At 55.4% G+C, this 20,059-nt stretch overlaps 3 protein-coding genes across 9 annotated transcripts; 1 reads left to right on the top strand and 2 right to left on the bottom strand.

Moving 5' to 3' along the window:
• Positions 1-1,582: 1,582 nt before the first annotated feature.
• Positions 1,583-3,002, bottom strand: TOMM6 (translocase of outer mitochondrial membrane 6). Its single transcript, XM_040473483.1, has 3 exons — positions 2,752-3,002; positions 2,136-2,240; positions 1,583-1,906 (listed from the first exon to the last, which is right to left on the bottom strand). The coding sequence occupies exons 1-2, from the start codon at positions 2,877-2,879 to the stop codon at positions 2,144-2,146; spliced, it is 225 nt and encodes a 74-aa protein (XP_040329417.1). The 5' UTR covers positions 2,880-3,002; the 3' UTR covers positions 1,583-1,906; positions 2,136-2,143.
• Positions 3,003-3,441: 439 nt separating this feature from the next.
• PRICKLE4 (prickle planar cell polarity protein 4) lies at positions 3,442-10,433 on the bottom strand. 4 transcript variants are annotated; one of them, XM_040473474.1, is made up of 7 exons: positions 10,359-10,433; positions 7,098-7,241; positions 6,459-6,566; positions 5,613-5,750; positions 5,131-5,334; positions 4,343-4,532; positions 3,442-3,824 (listed from the first exon to the last, which is right to left on the bottom strand). In XM_040473474.1, the coding sequence occupies exons 2-7, from the start codon at positions 7,227-7,229 to the stop codon at positions 3,466-3,468; spliced, it is 1,131 nt and encodes a 376-aa protein (XP_040329408.1). In that variant the 5' UTR covers positions 7,230-7,241; positions 10,359-10,433; the 3' UTR covers positions 3,442-3,465. The 4 variants fall into 4 exon arrangements, with proteins under 4 accessions (XP_040329408.1, XP_040329407.1, XP_040329406.1 ...); XM_040473473.1 differs by lacking the exon at positions 10,359-10,433 and adding an exon at positions 9,724-9,786; XM_040473472.1 differs by lacking the exon at positions 10,359-10,433 and adding an exon at positions 9,129-9,216.
• Positions 4,035-19,662, top strand: FRS3 (fibroblast growth factor receptor substrate 3). Of its 4 annotated transcripts, XM_040473469.1 has the most exons (8): positions 10,033-10,103; positions 11,597-11,617; positions 11,711-11,854; positions 13,143-13,231; positions 14,312-14,498; positions 16,923-17,084; positions 17,953-18,110; positions 18,387-19,662. In XM_040473469.1, exons 4-8 carry the CDS (start codon positions 13,166-13,168, stop codon positions 19,299-19,301), a joined length of 1,488 nt encoding a protein of 495 aa, XP_040329403.1. In that variant the 5' UTR covers positions 10,033-10,103; positions 11,597-11,617; positions 11,711-11,854; positions 13,143-13,165; the 3' UTR covers positions 19,302-19,662. The 4 variants fall into 4 exon arrangements, with proteins under 4 accessions (XP_040329404.1, XP_040329402.1, XP_040329403.1 ...); XM_040473470.1 differs by lacking the exons at positions 10,033-10,103; positions 11,597-11,617 and adding an exon at positions 4,035-4,141; XM_040473468.1 differs by lacking the exon at positions 11,597-11,617 and having other exon boundaries at positions 10,003-10,103.
• Positions 19,663-20,059: the final 397 nt, after the last annotated feature.

Here is a 20,059-nt window from a genome sequence, read left to right as displayed (position 1 = left end):
TGAGGAATGAAGCCAGTTTAAATGAAACTTTACCATGCCAGTATTATGGCTTTATAAACTGACTAACAGTAAATGAAGCTATAACATTAAATTTTGAGTGAAATGTGAATTATGCTTTTGGAAGCTGCCATGTCGTCATTGCTGGATTTTTCTTTTCAACTTTAAAAAACCTTTTAAAATAGACTTTTCAGTTGTGAGTAGGATCGGGTTGTCGACTTCAAGGATCTGTTTCCTATCAATGAAGGACAGGAGGTGCTGGTATTTGTCTTAGTGGTCTGATACAGATATGAATGGGCTTAGAATCTATGCTATGGCTTAAAAGTTTCCTTCCTGGTCACCATTTGGGAGGTGATGGCTTCAAACCTAAGCCTTGCTCTCATGTATATGACCCTTCCTCATCTTAACACCCAGTAAGTTACAAAACTATCAAATCATCTGTGGTCCCAGTATAGATAGATTCTTAGAGAGTGAGGGCTTCGTGGTAAGCTAGCCACAGGCCTGAATTCACAGCTCAAACTCTTCCCTAACAGGTGGGACCTACCCAATCAATACAAGAGAATGGTGCTTTTTAAAATACATATACAATCTAATTCTCAATCAGATTTCTTAATGAGATTTATGCCGGTAGGGTCAAGAAGGACTGTTTTGTCCTATTGGCCTTTTGTGAACAGATTGCTCGACATCTGTCAACTCTAACAATTAGGCCACTGTGGTGCATTCATTCTGACCTCCCTTTCCAATTCATGTCCTTTAATCCCATACTAGTTCCACAGGAGACTTGGCATGGAAAAGCAGGATTTTTAAAAATGCCTAGTAGATGGGGTGCCTGGCTGGCTCAGTTGGAAGATCATGTGACTTCTGATCTCGGGATTGTGAATTTGAGCCCCATGTTGGGTGTACAGACTACTTAAATAAACTTTAAAAATAAAACAAAATAATAAGGATAAAAATACCTAGAATAAATCAAGTAGAAAAAAATGGCCATGGGGAACTTGTCTCTATTTCCACATCTTTCTGAGCCTACATGAGTCTTTTCCATGCCAGTTCCTTTCATATTCCATTTCCAAAGAACTCCAAACTCCTGGACAGTGGCACTACCATGACTTTTAGGGTCAGAAAATATTTCCTTGGGAAGAAAGCAGCTTCCTCAAGCAGTTTCTTTAGTGCTCACTGCCCAGGCTTGCTTACACCTTGACTCCACCTGCACATCACTGCCCTCTTTCTACCAACAAATCCCACTCTATTACAGCAACAATGCCCCCTTGGTGCCTGGAAAACCCACCTGGTGCACTAAAATGCTATGCAACACCAAATGGCTTCTTCCTCTAGTTCTGCTCAAAAATGGAAATTCCTCAATAATAAGTTTCCTCTTATGTTCACATCAAGTACAATGGCTACAGTTTCCTTTTTTTTTTTTTTCTTCAATATGAAGCAAACCACCTCTGTTACAATCCATGTTTGAGGCTTGTTCCTGTCTCTTTTGAGTGTGAAATATAAATCATGTTTTTATGATTTTTGTAAATCTTGACTTTTTACACCTTGTTTTTGTAAGCCGAAGTTTCTTATTAAAAGAATAAAATGATTTGTCTTTGCGTGCAGTCTTTATTCCAAATATTTGTTAAAATACCATTAGGTTATTCCTCAGGACAAGAGCAAAAATCACCCCCTGCAGAAACTTTGGACCTGTGTACAGAACTTTATAGAACAGAGGACAACACTTTGGCTGAAGCCTGACTGCTGACCAGAGAATGGAGTTCTGAGTGGGCTCAACGAAGAAAAGGCAATCGGGAAGGGAAGGTGCCCGTCTGAATGAAACTTCAACTTCCATCAGGGAAAGTCTTGTGATGGTCAAACATTGGAGGCTGTTTTTGTAAGGTTCGAGTACAGCACAGGGGGTTCCATGTGTCTGCAATCAGACGACAGGACAACGGGTGGCATTAGAAATGTAAAAGCCTGAAGGGAAATTAGGAAGAGACTCAACATTTCTTGCAATGTCTGTAAACATATTTAACTAGGAGTAGCCAAGGGCCTTATGTCAAGTCTCTCTCCTTCATTTTATAAACAGAAGATAAAAATTATTGCTTCTCTCTGCCTTTAGGGCTCCTAGACACGCAGAACAGTAGTTAAGTGCTTACCTATTTGGCTATACCCCTGGCTGAGGGGCCATTAGATCAATGTCACTCAAATTCCTGGCCAGCCAAACGCCTGCAGCAAAAAGTCCCAAATTGAGGATCAAGTTCCTGGAAAAAGAATATTTGATTAACCTTGTGCTGAGTCACTTGTCTTTAATGAAACATACCACGAGTAAAGGTTTACCATAACCACCCTGGAAAAACCTCCCGGGGGCACAAAGACTTCTAGAACTGCAGGAAGGTAGATCTTTACGAAGGCAGGTTGCCCACGACCCACGTGGTTACTTGCTTGGCAGTCGTTCCTGTGTCTAACGGGATCAAATGCAAAAGCCAATTAAACGCTCGCCCAGGGCTGAAAAGCCTGTGCGCTGGCGCCTCTTCTTCCCGGGTCCCCCTGGTCAGGGTGAGATTCTGTAGACAGCCCAGTAATTGAAAAGATCGCTTTTTTCGCACGGGAACTCTCCCCGTCAAGGACCTCTCCAAAGCACAGCCAGAGTCACTGCGAGGCCAAAACGCTGGCAAATGTAAAGGCGCCAGGTTGGGCGAAGATGGGAAGTACGGGAGGTGTGTATAGGGGAGCGGAGGGCCAGAAAGGGACAAGTTCCCGGGCTTCGGTTACCTCCGGAAATCGTTCCTGTCGGTGGCGAAGCGGTAGACGCCCCGAAGCCAATCTCCCACGTTGTCCGGAATTTCGGGAGCTTCATTCGCCGCGCCCGAGGCGCTCACGCCGACCCCACTGGAAGCCATAGTAGTACCCCCGGGATCCACAAGGCCTCGCCCAACGCACGGTGTCGGCGCCGGAGAATACGGAACTTCCGGTCTCGCACTTCCGCCGGCTACGGACCGACAGGGGGCGCAGCTGCTCCAGAGAGGTCGGGCGTCCGGGTGGGAGAACTCCCGGGCTGCGCGTCCCCGAGCTCCTCAAGGGGAGGAGCGCGGCCTGGCACTACAGTCGCCTGGACGCGTCCCGCCTCTGGCTCCCTCTTGGCCTTCAGCTGGCCAACCTGTCACTGCCACACGTGGTCTCTGAATGATCACTTCATTGGCTCAGGAAGATGATGAGGATGGGGCTGTCCCAGCCTGCGGGGGTGGGGATAGGGGTTAGCTCAGCAGGGGATGCGTAGCTTTGGGGGGTGGGGTTCCCCAAGAAAGTCTCCATCAGAAGTCATAGAATACGCAGGCTTAAGAGGGAGCACTCCAAGGTTGTGGTCTCGCCGCCTCTCCCAGGCGTGCCCTTGACTGCGTTCAGTCTAGGATTTTTATAGGGGGAGGAGAGCCTCGTTCTCCCACCTCACAGATCACACACCCCCTCCCCCATCTCCGGGCTGCGCCACTAGCAAATGGTGCAGTGCTTCCTGGAGGTGTCGCTGTCCCCAGCTTGGAGGCTTCTGGGGGTCTTCCAGGGCCCGGGAAGACGCTGGCCTAAGAAAAAGCCTTCGGGTTCCGAGTCAGAAGAAGAGGAGCAGGTGGGGCAGGCATCGAGGGGCGTCTCCAGGCGGCCCTGCTCCCGCCCTGTGGGTGCCTCCACCTTGTCCCCCGTTCGACGCTGCTGCCTTGGACTGGATCCAAGCAGCTCCCTCTGGGTTTCCAGACTGGAGCGGGGGGCAGCGGCGAGAAGGGCAGCTCGGGAGACCGTAGCGGCATCCAGCGGGGTGCGGTCCCTTTCTTCAACTCTGTCAACACCCGCCTCCCCTGTTCCGGGCCGGGTCAGAAACGCCCATCTCAGAGTCCCGACTCTCCAGCTCCGGGATCAGAGAGGGGCGGGCCCCAGAAGCCAGTCCCCGTTGGGGCCCGGCCCCCCCGCCCCGCCCCGCCCCGCCCCGCCCCCGAGCCGTGCGCGCCGCCGCCGCGGACACGACTTCTCTACCGGGCTCCCCCGCCCCTCCCCGCCGCCGCCCACCAGAGGGCGACCGCGTCCCCAGTCCGGGAGTGAGTCCCGCGCCGCAGCCCCAACGGTGGCGCGGGGTGGGTTCGGGAGGCCCTTGGAGCGCTCCGGCCAGGGACGCGCGGTGAGAGCTGCGGGCCCCGAGGCTCGGGTCGGGGCGGGGGGGTGCGGTGGGGGGGACGGGGGCGCTGCTGGAGGGACGGGACGGCGTGGGACCGGGGCGAGGGTCCCAGTCCGGGAGAATCCCCTCCTCAGCCCAGCCCAAGCCGCTGCCCCCTTCCCCTTTGATCTGCACTTTCTCCTCCCTTACCGGGGGACGCCCTACCTTCCAGTGTCTGGGCCCGGCTCGAGCCGGAAACCGAATAGCGACTCTCAAAGCAGCTGGGGCAGCAGGGGCCGCCCCCCGGCAGGGCATAAAGTCCCCCGCCCAAGGGCCCGGCGCAGTCCTGACAGCAGAAGTGGTTCTCGTGCCAGCGCCGTCCCTCCGCCTCGGTGCAGCGCCGGGAGAAGATCAGCTGGGAGAGGGAGGGAGAGCAGTTCATTCATTCATTCATTCATTCATCCACTCGCTCATTCATTCACCCAATAACCACGCCTTATACCCAGTTAACGCTAAAGCACGTCGTCTACAGACATCCCATCTGATCTACTCCACCACTCTCGGATGCAGGGAGGGCTGATTGGCCTAGCCAGGATCCCGCTAGCAGGTGGCACAGCCTGAAGAAGTGCGACCCTGGTCGCTTGGACTCCCAACCCAGGGTTCCACTCTGCCTCATATACTGACAGTATGGCAGTTCCTCGCCTGATCAGGCACAGCACTGGGCACCAGGAAAGCTGAGATGAACGTCTGTCTGACACTCCCTGCTCCGGAGAAATTCTTAGTCCACGAAAATCTGGGGGACTCTGCTTGCGGTCGGGGAGGGTACAAGACAAGTCTCCATGCCCAAAGCTCAAGCGAGAACACGGGGAACACAGAAGTCCCAGGCTGGTTCTGAGTTCTCCATTCCTGAGTGCTGGAAGAGGTGTCCCCTTACATCCTGCCACGTTGGACCCTAGGCAACCCTCCCAGTTCTCCCCCAGCGCCCCCCCCCCCCCCGCCTTCGGGGGCTGTACCTGGTCACAAGCCGGGCAGCGCGGCCGCAGCAGCTCTGCGTGATGGCGGCCGCAGTAAAGACTCCCGTCGTGGTAGAAGTAGATGAGGTTTATCAGGGCCTGGCCGCAGGCCTGGCAGGCAAAGCAAGCCCGGTGCCAGTAGCGCCGCTCCCCTGCCCGGGCTGCGAACACTCCGTACTCCCCTGGCCTCAGCCGCTCCCTGCACTGCCGGGCGCGGATGCTCAGCTGCCCAGAGGCCGCATCATGCTCCTAGCTTCCCTCCTGGCGCTACCATCCCACCCCCCACCGAACTGTTCTCCCCCCACCCCTGGCAAGCCCACCTCCACTGCAGGCGCCACTGGAGAACCCCTAAACTTGGCTTCTTTTTTTCCTCAAGTTTTCCAAGCTGTCCATCCCCCCTTTTCCCACCCGAGTCCCTAGAGCTAGCCCCTTCTGCAGAAGTGAGAGGGCAAAGGGGAATGGGGGGGGGGGGCACTACGTACCTTCTCGCAGGTGTGTTCTGGCAGCTCGGGAGGTACCAGGAGGGCCACCCCCTGTCCCAGGGCCTCCCGCCTCCTCTGAGCACAGAAGAGCCGCAGCTCTGCCAGCTCATCCTCCCCAAGGGCCAGGCAGTAGCGCTCCTGCAAAAACAGGCCTCCACTGTGAGTGGGAGAGCCCCCAGCAGGCAAGACTGAAGTTCGATTGGAGAGAGAAGGCTTAGCCGCTGGGTCAGAGGAAGGTTGTAGAACCTCCAGGAGGTGCAGAAGATAACAGCACAGAAGGGCATTGAGAAGGAGAGGGAAAGAGGGAAGAGAGTTGGAAATAAGTCTACATCAGTCTCACTTTCCCCCAGGAATGGCCACCACTCAGGTCCTGACAGCCCACAGCACTGAGCCCTGTCACCACATATTTAGATCCTTGCCCCCCAGTGAGCTGTAGCTCACTATCGCTTTCTGTTGTGTTTTTCCAATGTATTCCACATTTCTCCTGTCTTGCCTCCCCAAGTGAACTGTAAGCCTTTAGTCTGGGCGCACACAGGGCCTTAATAAATACTTAACCAACCATACTTTCTACATTTGTACATTCCATTATCGGTTTCAAAAGTCGTTCATGTCCATTTTCTCATTTGCTCCTCAACTAAGCATTGTAAGCAGAGGGGATGCTATCTCCTCCCCCCGCCCCTCCCCCGCCCCGTGTGGACTTGGAAACTCGGGCTGGGGCCGGAGCGGGATGGCTTCTTCAATTACTAGCGTAGCTAGGCCCTAGATCCGTGTCCTCTGGCTTCTGGCCCCACAGTAAATAAAGAGAGGGAGGTGAGAAAGAGGGATGCTGGGGAGAGGGAGACCCACGTCGCTGTCCTGTGGAGGCAGCTGCTGCAGGAGGATCCGAAGCCCAGGCTGGTTGGGGGCCCAGTTGGTGTCCAAGCCAGGAAGCCCCAAGCTCAGAATTTCAGGGTCCTGAGGAGATGCGGCAGGAGAGGGGTGGTTGGGTTTGCCTTCCTCTTCTTTCCTCCTCTCCTCACTGCCACCCCTTCTCCAATCTGGAACAACTTCCAAGCACCCCCTCCTTCAAGATCAAGACAAGGACAGGTGGTCTGCTCCTGCATTTGTGCTCTGATGGAGGCAGGTTGGGGAGGCCCCGCTCCCCCCCCCCCAAATGGTATCCTTTCTTATGCTTTAAGTCACCCCTTTTACTGCTTAGGGCCAAAGCCTAGAGTCTGCCCGGACAGCACAGACCCCCTAGAGGAAGTAATGTGTATTCATGTGAAGAAGTTCACATGTATTCATGTGAAGAATGTGAAGGTGGCGGACCCCTATATCCCGACGCAAGGGGGCTGTAGAGACAAGGATTATTCTTGCAAAGAGAAGAGGGCCAATGGAGGTTGGGCAGAAAGGCTAACATCCTTCCAGGTGGTGGAAAGGGGAGGAGGTCAGTCTGTAGGATGGAGAGCATGTTGGGGCCAGAGGGAAGGGCAGGGCTCCTACTACCTGCTCAGAAGTTTCCTCAGGATCCTCCTTGGGCAAGTGGCCTGGGTCAGTGTCTGAGTCGGCTGGCGGACCTAGCTCCCAAGGGGTGAGGCTCTCCCCTCGGTGGGGCCAGCCAGAGTTCAGCACTGACATTGGTGACAAAGTCTGCCCAGAAAACAAGAACACTTCCCATTAATCAGGCCCTTACAACATGCCAGGCAGTGGTAAGTGCTTTGCAGGCATTGTCTCCTTCAGTTCTCCCAATCACCAAGTGAGGTGGGTGGTCTTCTTGACCCCATTTTGCAGATGGCCAAACTGAGGGTCAGAGAGGATATGTGCCGGAGGTCACACAGCTACTAAGTGGCAGAGCCACATCTTGGAAGTCAGGCCTTCTGGCTCCAGAATTTCTGAAGCTCAAACTCTGGGGTCTCCCAAGACCCAGACATAGGAAAGAGGAGGCCCATCGTGCAAAGAGAGGGCATTCTGCCTTTCTGGAGAGCCCCGCCTCCCCAGCCTCAACTCCCACCCTTCCTGACAGTGCACTGAACACCCCAGTGAGCCTGCTTCCTCCGCACTCCCAACACAGGCCCTCCTTTTCCAGCTGTAGGCTCAGGGCAGGTAAAAGGACCACTTCACCAGGAACCCCTTCCCAGCCCCTCCAGCCTGTACCAGCTCTCCCTTCCCTGAGCTCCAGAAGTAAGTGCATTCCGCACCCTGAGAGATTTAGTACCTAATGTTTCTCTTTGGGCCCTGTGCCCCTCTCAGTTCCTCATCTGGTCTATAAGCCTGAGGACAAAAGAAAATATTGTGCTTGTGGATTCTACCGAGAGCAGCAATTTCCAGTTTCATCGGATAATTCTAAATACATCTCTTCAGCCCTCCTCTGGGCCAGACCTAGCAGGACCACAGTATCTTGAGGGGTGGGGGTGACTACTGAAGTAGAAAAGGAATGGGCCCTGCCCTCAAGGAGCTCATGGCCCAGTGGGTAAGACAGAGATGAGACCAGGGAGAACGAGGCCAGAGCTCTGGGCAGGTATGTACAATACCCTCCGAAGAAAAATAACCAGAGCAACGTTTCTATGACGTTTACTCTGTGCAAGGGACTATATTAGCATTTTACATAATATTATGCATCCTCATAACAATCCTATCAGGTAGTTTCTGTTACCCCATTTTCCAGTTGAAACAAAGAAACAAACCGATGTTAACCTACCTAAGGTTACATTAGAAAACTAAGGGATATTCTAGGGAGAGGCTGCTTTGGAGATCTGGGATGGAATCTGACTGCAGCTGGGCACAGGAGGGCCTCACCAAATCTCAGTCCTCTTTATAAGACCCAGCTTTGCGGTTGGGAACAAAATTTGGACTATAACAGTTATATTGCTTCCCAGCCCTGCAAGGCACCCCCCAGCCCCCTTCAGAAGTCCTGCGCCACCCAGCCCTGCTTCCACACCCATCTGCTTCCTTCCTGTTCTGTCCCTCTGGTCCTGTTTCCTGTGGAAAACAGCCAGTGTGGGCTAAGAGTAGCCACTAACTCTAACACCAATGCCCCTGCCCCAGGCAGCAAGAGGCCCTTGGGGGAGGGTGCGAACAGGACAGGGGCCATCTGGGATCTCAGAGTGGATTGGGACCCTGTTTTCCGGGTTATAGTATGAAATTGCCCCCCACAGAAACAACACTCAGAAATCAGCCTTCACCCCTCACCCTCCCATACTCCCACCTCCACTCAGCACTGGGCCCCGTCTTACTAACATGCTGGATTCCTTCAAGAATTCTCGTCCCCTCCTTGGATAAGGGCTGAAACCCCTCTCCCGCCCCTGCGCAGGTGCAACCCGGCTCAAGGGCAGAGCCTGAGCGGCCCCTAGGGACTGGGGAGGTAAAAGGATGGGAAGGTTTTCCGCGGACAATGGAGGGAGAAGTGTCCGATCCCGCCAAGAGTCTTCTCGATAGATCCCCAAAGTTTTTTCTTGGACTTCCCCAGGAGTCAGTTGGGGTCCCCAGTCTGGCTGTTGGGAGTTCAGGGGAAGGAATGGGACTCTGCTGGGGTCTCACCCTCGCTGCGCGCCGGTGTCCGGGCCGTTCTTGACAGACCCCGTCGTCGGGCCTCCACTTAGTCCCCACCCCGAGGCCTCAGCGCCTGCCCCTGCCCCCCCCGGGAGTGCAGCCCTTCCCCCCCGCCCCCCCCCCCCCCCCGTCCCCCGCAGTCCCTGCCCGCCCCTCGGGGACTGGTAGAGCCAGTGGCTCGGGAGGGGCCTGGTGCTGCAGCCAGAGGGAAAGCATTTGGGGGATCTCAGGGTGGAAATTGTGCAGCCTCCACTCTCCCCTCTCCCCTCTCCCCACTCCCAGGTGTTTAGCGCCGGCACCGCGCCCCCGCGGGCACTGGGCCGACACTAGGGTGCCGTCGTTTTGCCGGGTCTTCTCTCAGTCGCTCCCGGAACACAAAGTCTCTCGGAGCCAGCATGTCCCCCCCCCCCCCACGCCCCCCCCGACCCTCCCTCGGGTCTCCTAGCTCCGCCTCTCTCTGTCTGTTCTCACCCCCACCCAGTTGCCTTTCCCGGTCCCCAGCCCCTTTTAGGGATCCTTCGCCTTGCGCTTCTCCCTTCCGACCCTTCAGACCTTTCCCCCATCTTTTTTGTCTCTCCCCTACCCGGGTCCCTTTTCTGATCCCGGGAGTGGAAACCTCTGGGTCCACCTCTGTTTCCCTCTTCAGCCCCGCCCCCCGTCCCGCCCCCGCCCAGGTTCCGCCCTGCCCCCGCGGGGCTAGCTTCGCTGCTGGCCCGGAGCGCCCTCTGGCGTGTGCGCATGCTCCCTGCTCCTGACTGCAAAGTCCTCCAAAGGGACCTTCTAGGCTGCGCGCCTGTCGCCCCCGATCGGGTCCGCCCGCCCGCAGCGTCTCGTTGGTGTTGCCGGTGACCTCCGACCCCGCGACCGCGGGGCGGGGCGGGGAGGCCTTAGCTCCGGGCGGGCGGCGGCAGCTGCAGCGGGACCCGGGAGCGGGGCCCGGCGCCGCCCGGGCCGCGGGGCGATGTGAGTCGGGGCGCGGCGGGGCGGGGACGAGGCGGTTCCACCGAGGCCGCACCGCGCCGCGCCGCAGTCTCCGCTCCCTCCAGAGGAAGCCCAGGGCGGGCGGGCGGTGGAATCCCGGGGCTGGGGGCGGGGATCCAGGGACTGCGCGCGGCCCCGACCTCCCCCATTGCTTCCCAGTGTCTGTAGAAATTCCCCTGACAACCCCGCAACCTAAATCTGTCGCTCACGCCCCAGAACCACCCCACCCCCACTCACCTCCGGACACACCTTCGCTAGTCCTGGAGCCCTCAGAACCCCCTCACTCTTGCGAATTCTGTTACGCCCGCAGAGCCACCATTCTCCGGGATGCCCCCGAATGCTTCCAGAGCTCTGTGGCTCCTCTGATCCTGCATACGCCCCATTCTCCTTGCACCATGCTCAAATGCAAAAAAACTTGCCCACGTTTCTCTGAGCCCTCTTACATATTTTGAGTCCCCATAATCCCTGACACTCCGCATCTCCAATCCATACGTATCCCAGACCTGAGCCCCCTCTTCCTGTCTCAGCCAAAGTAACCCCCTTCAGTGAAGTGTCATGATATGTCCTGATACCTTAAAGACAAATGCAGGGGACAGAAAAAGATGCAACACCCTCCCCCATCTTGCACCCTGTAGTTCTTGGTTTCACCCTCAGACTCCTTTTTGATGGCTCAAGCCTCGGTATTTTCCCAGCTGCCCGTCTTTAGGCTGTGTACATCTCCCTGAGCCTGCTTCCTTCTTCGAGAGAATAAGCCAGACCAGGGGGTGGGGGTCCTTTTATCTGGGAAGTTGTCTGAGGAAGCAGAGCCCAAGGGGCCCTGGGAAAACATACTGCTTCTGGAAAGCAGGCGGGTGGGATTTCAAGGATCTCCAAGGTCCTGGCTTGTCAGTTTGTCCACCTGGGGCTCTGATCTCTGAAATTTTGATTTATTGTTAGCATGTATGTTAAAAATTTTAAGCCTTTCAGAACTTGGAGAACAGAAAATCTATCAGGTTTCCAAATGTGAGATTGAGGGAGCTTGTTCTGGAAGAGGCAAATGTCCATTTTAGTGACGTTTTTCCTATGCACTTCTAGAAGTTATTTCAGCGAGAAACTCTGCAGGTTACAGATGTTTCCCTTGAAAACTAAGGCCTTGAGGTGGGAGGTGGGAGGTCGACTTGCCAGAGTCTCCCAGATGCTTAATGGCAACAAAACAGACTAGAAGATTGGTTTTCTGAAGCTTAAGCCGGCGTTCTTTCCCATACATCATAGTGTCCTTTTGAGAAAGCTCTCTGTAAAGTTCCCCACAAAGGTTTTGGTGTTGGTTGTAACAGGATTCAGATGGGGTCGGGGTCTAGAGGTAACTTAAAAGGTTGCCTCAAACTCAAACTCATTGCTGCTGTGGGAATCACTCCCTCTCAGCGCCTGTGGGGCTTTGAATTGGTGGCCCCTTTGCCCTTGATCTCACTTTCTTCTTTGTGTTTCTGTCCCCTTAGGACCTGGAACAGATAATCCAGGTGGGATGGACTGACCGCAAGTGAGTTTCATTAACAATTGGGGGCGAGGATGAAAGGTTTCCACTAACCTGTGGTCTCTGTCTCCTGTGCTAGGTGAGCCCCAGGTGTGTCCCAGAGGGATCCAGGTGACTTCTCTGCAGACTACTTGCCATGACGCCCCACCAAGAACAGGGGGAATAAAGTGGGGGTCCTTCCCCATGCCCCTCCCATGGTCAGCTCCCCAATGGCCTGGGTGAGGTGAGAGCTGTTTATAGGAGCCACTTTTCTGGAGTTTTCCAAGTTGGGAGGAATGGGGGATATAGGTCAGGATTGTTCAAGGCTCTACACGTTCAGTGGGAGTTATAGAAGGATATCTAATCCTACAGGTTCATTTCTTGTATCGAGTTGCAACCCATTCTGGTTGGGATCTTTCTGTGCATTTGCTTGCTCCCGTAGGTCTTTCAAGCTTGGTGGTGTCCTCTCCATTCTAGACAGAGGCCCAACCATTGTGACATATAATCCAAGTGCCATAATCCTGGAGGGAAAAGCCAGATAGTAAGTCCTCTGGTCTCCCCTTTAGATGAAGGAGAGAAAACCCAGCATTTATTTTTTCCATGAAGAAATAGCTAATTGAGGTTATAAAAATTGTGCCCTGTTTTAACTTCAGTCTTCTTACTGTATCTTTTGGCCATAATATAATACCCCATGGAAGAGAACATCAAAAAGATAAATTTGAAGTAGATGTTGGGATGGTAGGGAAAAAAAGAGAATTTGGGAGATGTAGGAAGGGTGAGGTGGAAAAGAAGCCAAAAAAAAAAAAAAAAAAAAAAATGAAAGGTCCAGGCTAAAGTGTCGGGGACTGCCCAGTTACAGTTTGTTTGCTAAATCTGAATGAGGGCCCCAAACTAGCACCCACCTCCCCCTGAAGCAAATCACTTCTTCTGGTTCCCTGCTTGTATCCATTCCCTTCTTTTCCTGCAGCTCAGGCTTCCCTTCGCTTTCATTACATCTGTCAAAATCCTACTCACTTCTCAAGGTCACGGTCAGATGGTACCTCTGAGAAGCTCTCTTCCATCCCTCTGTCAGAATTAATCTTTAACACATCCTCACTTGAATTAATGTTTATCCAGTGCATGCCTGGCCCTGGATTGAGAGTGTGAATTTCTTAAAAAAATATTTTTTTCCAATGCTTATTTATTTTTGAGAGAGAAAGAGAGACAGAGACAGAGAGACAGAGTGTGAGTGGGGGAGGGACAGAGAAAGAGAGACACAGAATCCGAAGCAGGCTGCAGGCTCTGAGCTGGCCGCACAGAGCCCGACGTGGGGCCCGAACTCACAAACTGTGAGATCATGACCTGAGCTGAAGTCGGACGCCCAACCAACTGAGCTACCCAGGCGCCCCGAGAATGTGACTTTCTTCAAGGAGGGACAGTGTCCCACTGTGCCCAAGAGTAGGTGATCACAACGAGGTCGTTCTGCCAGAGTCCCCAGAGTGAGGCTTTTTGGAGCTGACCTCGGTGACCTTATCCCTTATGTTTTTCCCTAGGGCGGACTGGCTGCTCTGACACCATGGGGAGCTGCTGCAGCTGCCTGAACAGAGACAGCATCCCAGACAACCACCCTACCAAGTTCAAGGTACCCACTGCCCCCTCCTCTCCTGAGCTCTCCCAGCATGGCCTCCTGGGCTCGGGCCAACCTGTTGAGTTGCCTCTGCCTCCCTAGAGAAGGTGAAGGGACCGGCTGAGGTTGTGGCTCACTAAGATGCCTCAGAGCTGCTGAAGTGGCCTGGGGAGCGGGGCCCAGGCTGCTGCCAGTGCTGTGGTTCTCCTACACCGTTACTAACTACAAAGAATGAAGAAATACTGTGATGAAAAATCGTGCTTTTAGAACGTTCATTCCTGCCAATTTATCTTTGTAGCTTTACATATATATGTATGTACGTGTGTATATATGCATATATGTATGTATGTATATGTGTGTATGTGCGTGTATATAAATGTGTACACACACATACACGTATGGTGGTTTTTTTGGAGAAAACAACAAAAGTCTCCATTAATGGGTTATTATACATAAAGTATTTAAAGCAGTGCATAACACCTGGAAGCCCAATATTAGTGTTTGCTGTTCACTTTGGGAAGGTAAGGCCGGGCCCAGTGGACCTGTGCACCCCTGGCCACCTGCCACCTCTCACCTCCCTGTAGGGGGAGCCCCCTCCCCGCACTCAGCTTGTGAGGCACAGGTTTCTCCTGCTCACCAGAAGAGGGAGCCCTTAGCAAGGGTCTGGAGTTGGGGAGGGGGTGGAGGTCTGTGTTCTGTCCTGGGCTTGACTCTCCCCCGGGGGTCTTAAGATTTTGAACTTATAATCGAACCCCTTCCTCCATTAGCATCTGGTCCTTGGATACAAGCGGTGGACCATCCAAGGTTATGTAACCTTGGCCGTCAAACCATCTGACCTTGGAGGTCAGCTAACCACCCCTGCCTCACTGCCCAGATGACAAAGCAGAGGCCTAGAGAGCTGCTGTGGGTCCTTGGCACTGCTTCATCCGCTTAGTCTCCCAGCGATCATTTGGCCTCTCCGGGGAGTCTGGTAGAGGCAGGCGAGCCCCCTGGCCCCCCAGCCCTAGCCCTGCATTGGCCTGCCTCCCAATGGCTCTGGGACCCCTACATACTTGATGGGTTCACTCAATGACCCTTCTGTTCCCTGCCCCTCAGGTGACGAATGTGGATGACGAGGGGGTGGAGCTGGGCTCCGGAATCATGGAGCTAACACAGAGCGAGCTGGTGCTGCACCTGCATCGGCGCGAGGCTGTCCGCTGGCCCTACCTCTGCCTGCGGCGCTATGGCTATGACTCCAACCTCTTCTCCTTTGAGAGTGGCCGCCGGTGTCAGACGGGCCAGGGTCAGTACCGCCCCTGGGATAGGGGCGAGGGGGTGGGGCCGGAGGTCATAGCTCAGGGGACCATGAGGAAGCCTGTTGGCTTGGCAGGTGTTGCCCAGAGAAGGGAAGGTTGATGGCCAAGAGCACACAGCATGTTGATATGGAACTAAGTGGACTCCCAGGCCGGTGCTCCTTCTCTTTGGTCACTGCGGCCCCAGCCTGGGACCTTCTGTGGGGACATTTGTTGCACAGCCCATGGGAAAGAGCCAGTGCTCCCGAGGCCAGAGCCTGCCTGGGAGAGTTCTTTTCCCTCTGTGACCAGTTTCGAGGGACCCTTGTCCACTACACAGGAACAGACTTTCTTGTGGGCCCCCAAGTCCTATACCCTGGAGCCATGAACAGTGAAGGGTCAGGGTCAGGGTCAGGCTAGAGGCTCTGATTACCTTGGGCCTGCATGGCTTGTGAATGCTAGGCTTGGGGAGGCCAGACTCTTGTGTCTCTGATATACAGAGTAACCCTGGAGAAGTTCATCCTTGTCTCCTGTCACCTGTGGGCAGCGGAGTATGATATGTTCTCCCTTCCTGCCCTTTCTCCCTGCAGCCAGGGGTCAGAGAGTAGTGATCATTCCATGAAGTCAAGGCTAGAGCCCGCCCTGGCTCTTTGAAGGAGTAGCATGGTCTCAGCTTATCTTGTAGGACCCGGGCCTGAGTTCTGCAGAGAGAACCTAGTACGGGCTTGTGTTGGATGCAGTTGGGGTTGTGACAGCAGGGTTGCGACGAACGAGCTTGTCTGATGAGGCCACCATCACAGTAGTGAGCCTCTGACGTCCTGCTGGCTGCGAGCCTTCTCCTCCACACATCTTACCCTTTGGTTGTCTGAGGTAGGGGATGTTAAACACTGCCTGAGCAGAGAGAGGACAGGAAGGGGCTTCTCCTCCTCGTGGTATTTAAGCAGCAGTTGGGATCCCAGAGGGGTCGCTCTAGGCCCCCACACCGGGTTCTCCTAAAACTCCAGGCTTTCCCAGCCTTTTGTAGCCCCTAACATGTCTTGCCAGAAAGGTACTTTTCCTTCCCCACCCCCCTCCCCTTGCTGTCCGTCCCATCCCTGCAAACCTCAGGTGTCCCATACCCCAGCCTGGTTGTGGTGCTCACACACACCCCAAGTAGCCTCCCCTGAGCCCTGGACCCTGCTGTTGCCAGGTTGGGGTAGAATTCCAGGCTGGCCTAGCACCCCAGGGACATCTTTGGAGCCCTTGAGTCACGGGTACTCAGCCCAGGCCTGCCGTCCCTGGGACTGTGAGCTGATGCATTGGAATCTGAGGGGCCGTCAGGACAGCTGCATTGAGGAGACACAAGATGGCCTTGCCATGTGTGTCCTAGAGCGAGTCTGCTCGTCCTTCCTTCCTTCCAGCATCAGAGATTAAGTTCCATGAGGCCAAGGGCCCATCCAGAGTAGACATTCCCTCTCCAGCTAGGCAGTGGCTAAGTACCCAGGGAACAGGCAACGAACAGGACAGCTCTCCTGCCCTCGTGGAGCTTGGAGGTGGTTGGACTGGAGCCGAGGCTTGGTGCCCTGGGTAGAGCTCCTTTTTCTGGGGAGTGATAGGCAGAGGGAGACAGGGGCAGCATGTGAAGTGTCATCTAACACAGTCCAGCCTCTTACCCCTTATCTTCAGGGCACAGCCCCAGTGCGTGCTTGAAATCACAGATAGTACTGAACCCTGTATTCACCATGCATTCCCTGATACATACGTGCCCGTGATAAGGTCTCATGTATAAATGAGGCGCAGTAAGAGATGAACAACTGTTACTAGTAATAAGGCAGAGCAGTTATAACAACGTACCGTAGGAAGAGCTAGGTGAGCGTGGTCTCTCTCAACGTGCCTTACGGTAGCACCCTCACCCTTGTGACGAGGCGAGATGATAACATGCCCGCGAGGTGGGAGGAGGTGAGGGGAGTGTTGCAGGCGCTGTGACCTAGCGTGAGGCTGCTACTGACATTCTGACAGTCTGTCAGAAGGAGGCTCATGTGCCTCTGGACCCTGGTTGACTGCGGGTGACGGAAACTGCAGGAAGCAAAGCTGTGGATAAGGGGCAGCTGCCATCCTTTTCTGCTTTGGTGTTTACTTCTCTTCCCCTCACCTGTGTTCACACACATCCTTGTGAACACGATTTAACCGTGGGGGAGTATAGGTGAGGTATGAGATCTCTAGACAGTGGTAATGGATAGTGGGGGGGGACAGGAAGGGGCCTGGGGCCCAACTCCTCCCGGAACTCTTGGATTTTAGAGTGTGCTCAGGACGAGGAGGGCACTTCCCGTCCCCTGCAGGCCTGGGACTGGCATTCAGGGACATTTTCCTGAGCTTTGTGCGTCCGTTCAACCTCTCTGGTCCTTTCCTACTGGTACACGGTCAGAGGGGCCTCACTTCTTCCTCTCCTTCTTCAGGGATATTCGCGTTCAAGTGCTCCCGGGCTGAGGAGATCTTCAACCTGCTTCAGGATCTGATGCAGTGCAATAGCATCAATGTGATGGAAGAGCCAGTCATCATCACCCGCAACAGTCACCCGACTGAGCTCGACCTCCCTCGGGCCCCCCAGCCTCCCAATGGTGAGGAGACCCCGTCCTTGGCACCTCAGCCTCCACATCTGTACGCACAAGCGCAGGCCCAGGCAGTGCCGGTCTTGGAGGCACGAGTCAGGCAGGCAGGTGGGATGGCTGGGCGATCCATGCTTCCAGGACAGTTGCCCACCATCAGATGACTCTTGGGGATGAACAAGTCCCCGTCTGGGCCAGTCAGGTGACTCATGCTGACGCTGGGGAGTCCTGGGCCTTGTATTGACTAATGGTCTGGGAAGCAGACGGGGAGACGTTGGGTTTCCATGGAAACAGCAGTCTGGAGCTATTTTGCTTCCTTCAGTCTACTGGGTCATACCCGGCTTGGTTCAGGCATCTTTGCCCATGACTGATTTCTGGAGAGGTTCCCTCAGCTTCTACTTATTTATTCACTGAGTCCACACTGAGCCCCTGCTGCATATTTTGCTCTCCATGAACTGGCCCATGGTAGGGAGCGGGGGACGGTGCGGGGGGGGGGGGGGGGCCCTGGCAGTGCGCAGAAGAAATAGAAACGCGGCCCCTGATGTCTGGGCACTTCCCTGAAGCTCACTGGCAGAGCTCGAATGAGATGAAGGGACAGTGACGACAAGGTGGCCTTAAGTGTTTCAGATAAGGCTGTAATGGGGGAAATGGGGCTCACACTGAGCTTTGAGGGAAGGGGCAGGGTTTGAACCACCGAGAGGTGAAAGATAACAGGGGCTGCTGGTTCAGTAGAGCTAACCATCTGGGGCCCTGGGAGCGTGTCCCCTCCCGTTGGAGGACTCCCAGGACACCGCACATGCAGTGGCAGGTGGTTGGCAGGTGGTTGAAGTACCTCCCCCCACCGCCATTGCTGACCTGGGCTTGTCTCCTGTGTGCCCAGCTCTAGGCTACACTGTCTCCAGCTTCTCCAATGGCTTCCTTGGCTGCCCAGGGGAGGGCCCGAGATCCTCAGCACCCCGGCGCCCCTCAACGAGCAGCCTGCGACACCCCTCGCTTGGGGAAGAGTCCACTCATGCCCTCATTGCCCCTGATGAGCAGGTGAGCAAGCAGCTGCCCTGCTCCTCCCTGTCGGTCTGGGTGGGGATGGGGGACCGGGAAACAGGGCGCCTCGTAAGGATCACGGGAGGGGAGGAACGTTGATAGGGTCCCTTACTGTCCCAGAAAGGGATGCAGCTTCCCTGGGAGGTGTGGCGGACAAGGAAGAGGGGGAAACTCCAGCACTTTTCCCCTATGCCTCTCTTATCCGTTCCCTTCTGCTCTCTCCTCCTTCCCTGCCCTCGGGCCTACCTGCTTCCCTTGGACTCTTTCCCCCAGTCCCACACCTATGTCAACACGCCAGCCGGTGAGGATGACCACCGCAGGAACCGGCATGGCCTGCAGCCCCTGCCTGAGGGCCAGGTGCCCTTCCCCCCGCAGGCCCGGGGCCCTGACCCACGGGACCCCCAGGTGTTCCTGCAGCCGGGCCAGGTGAAGTTTGTGTTGGGCCCAACCCCTGCTCGGCGGCACATGATGAAGTGCCAGGGCCTCTGCCCCAGCCTGCATGACCCCCCGCCCCACAACAACAACAACGAGGGCCCTTCCGAGTGCACTGCCCAGCCCAAGTGCACCTATGAGAACGTCAGTGCGGGGCTGCGGCCAGGGGCTGGCTGGAGACTGAGCACGGAGGAGCCAGGCTGGAATGGCCTTGCCCACCGCCGGGCGGCCCTGCTGCACTATGAGAACCTGCCCTCCCTGCCCCCTGTGTGGGAGAGCCACGCCCAGCAGCTGGGGGAGGAGGCTGGGGATGACGGAGACTCGAGGGATGGGCTCACTCCCTCCTCCAATGGCTTTCCTGATGGCGAGGAGGATGAGACCCCGCTGCAGAAGCCCACCAGCACCCGGGCTGCCCTCCGTAGCCATGGCAGCTTCCCTGTGCCGCTGACCCGCCGCCGAGGCTCCCCGAGGGTCTTCAACTTCGATTTCCGCCGGCCGGGCCCCGAGCCCCCCAGGCAGCTCAACTACATCCAGGTGGAGCTGAAAGGCTGGGGTGGAGACCGCCCCAAGGGGCCCCAGAACCCCTCGGTCCCCCGAGCCCCTGTGCCCACCACCCACCCTGCCCGCAGCTCAGACTCCTACGCCGTGATTGACCTCAAAAAGACCGTGGCCATGTCCAACCTGCAGAGGGCGCTGCCCCGAGACGATGGCACTGCCAGGAAAACCCGGCACAACAGCACCGACTTGCCTCTGTAGGGACTTCCTTCCTCACGCTCCGCCTCACGCTCCTGTCCCCTGAACCCACACCCTGGGGTTCAAGGTTGCTTTGCAGAAGGGCATTGAGGTGGAACCAGATGCTTCCCTGCGCTGGCTGGGGTCCCCAAAGATATCAGCCACTGAGTCTCCTGGTCTCCAAGCTGGGGAGAAGAAGGGTGACCAGGCGAGGAGGGAGCTGTGACGTAAACTGTGAAGGGTTCCTGTGATGCATTTAGTGCCCTCCCGTTATGTCCATTTGTCTTGTCTGTCGTCTGTGTGTTTTCTTTAGTTGAAATTTGGAAACATTTTGTACCTGTTGATTTTATTTATCAGTTTATTTTTCTATTTATTGTTTTAAATGTAATTTAACATATTTATTATTAATATAATTATTTTTAAATTCTGGCTTGGTGAATGATGTCGCATTCTTAGGGAATCTCTTCTGGCATGGTTCTAGGTGGCAGCAGGGGAGGGCTTACAGAGGGAGGGGCTTCATTCTGGGCAATTTGGGGGTGGGTAGGGTTTTTATGACACGTCTGTGACCGTTTCTTTCTCCCCTCTGAGAAGCCCTGGCCCAGAACCTAAAGTTGCCAGGGACGGACGTGCTGGCAAAGGAAAGCGACAGGACAGCTGGAGTCCTGGATGCACAAAGGGGATCTGGAAGGAAAACTGCCCTAATGGGAACACCCTGACCCTCCCAAGTTGGCAGGGGCGGGGGAGAGAATTTCGTGGGGGTGGGGCTACACCAGGTCTAGGAC

This window comes from Herpailurus yagouaroundi, unplaced genomic scaffold, assembly GCF_014898765.1.
Source record: "Herpailurus yagouaroundi ecotype Mexico unplaced genomic scaffold, PumYag 139, whole genome shotgun sequence".
In the NCBI taxonomy this organism is placed as follows: Eukaryota; Metazoa; Chordata; class Mammalia; order Carnivora; family Felidae; genus Herpailurus; species Herpailurus yagouaroundi.
Note: the sequence above shows the minus strand (reverse complement) of the source record. Positions and strands in the feature narration are given on the sequence as shown.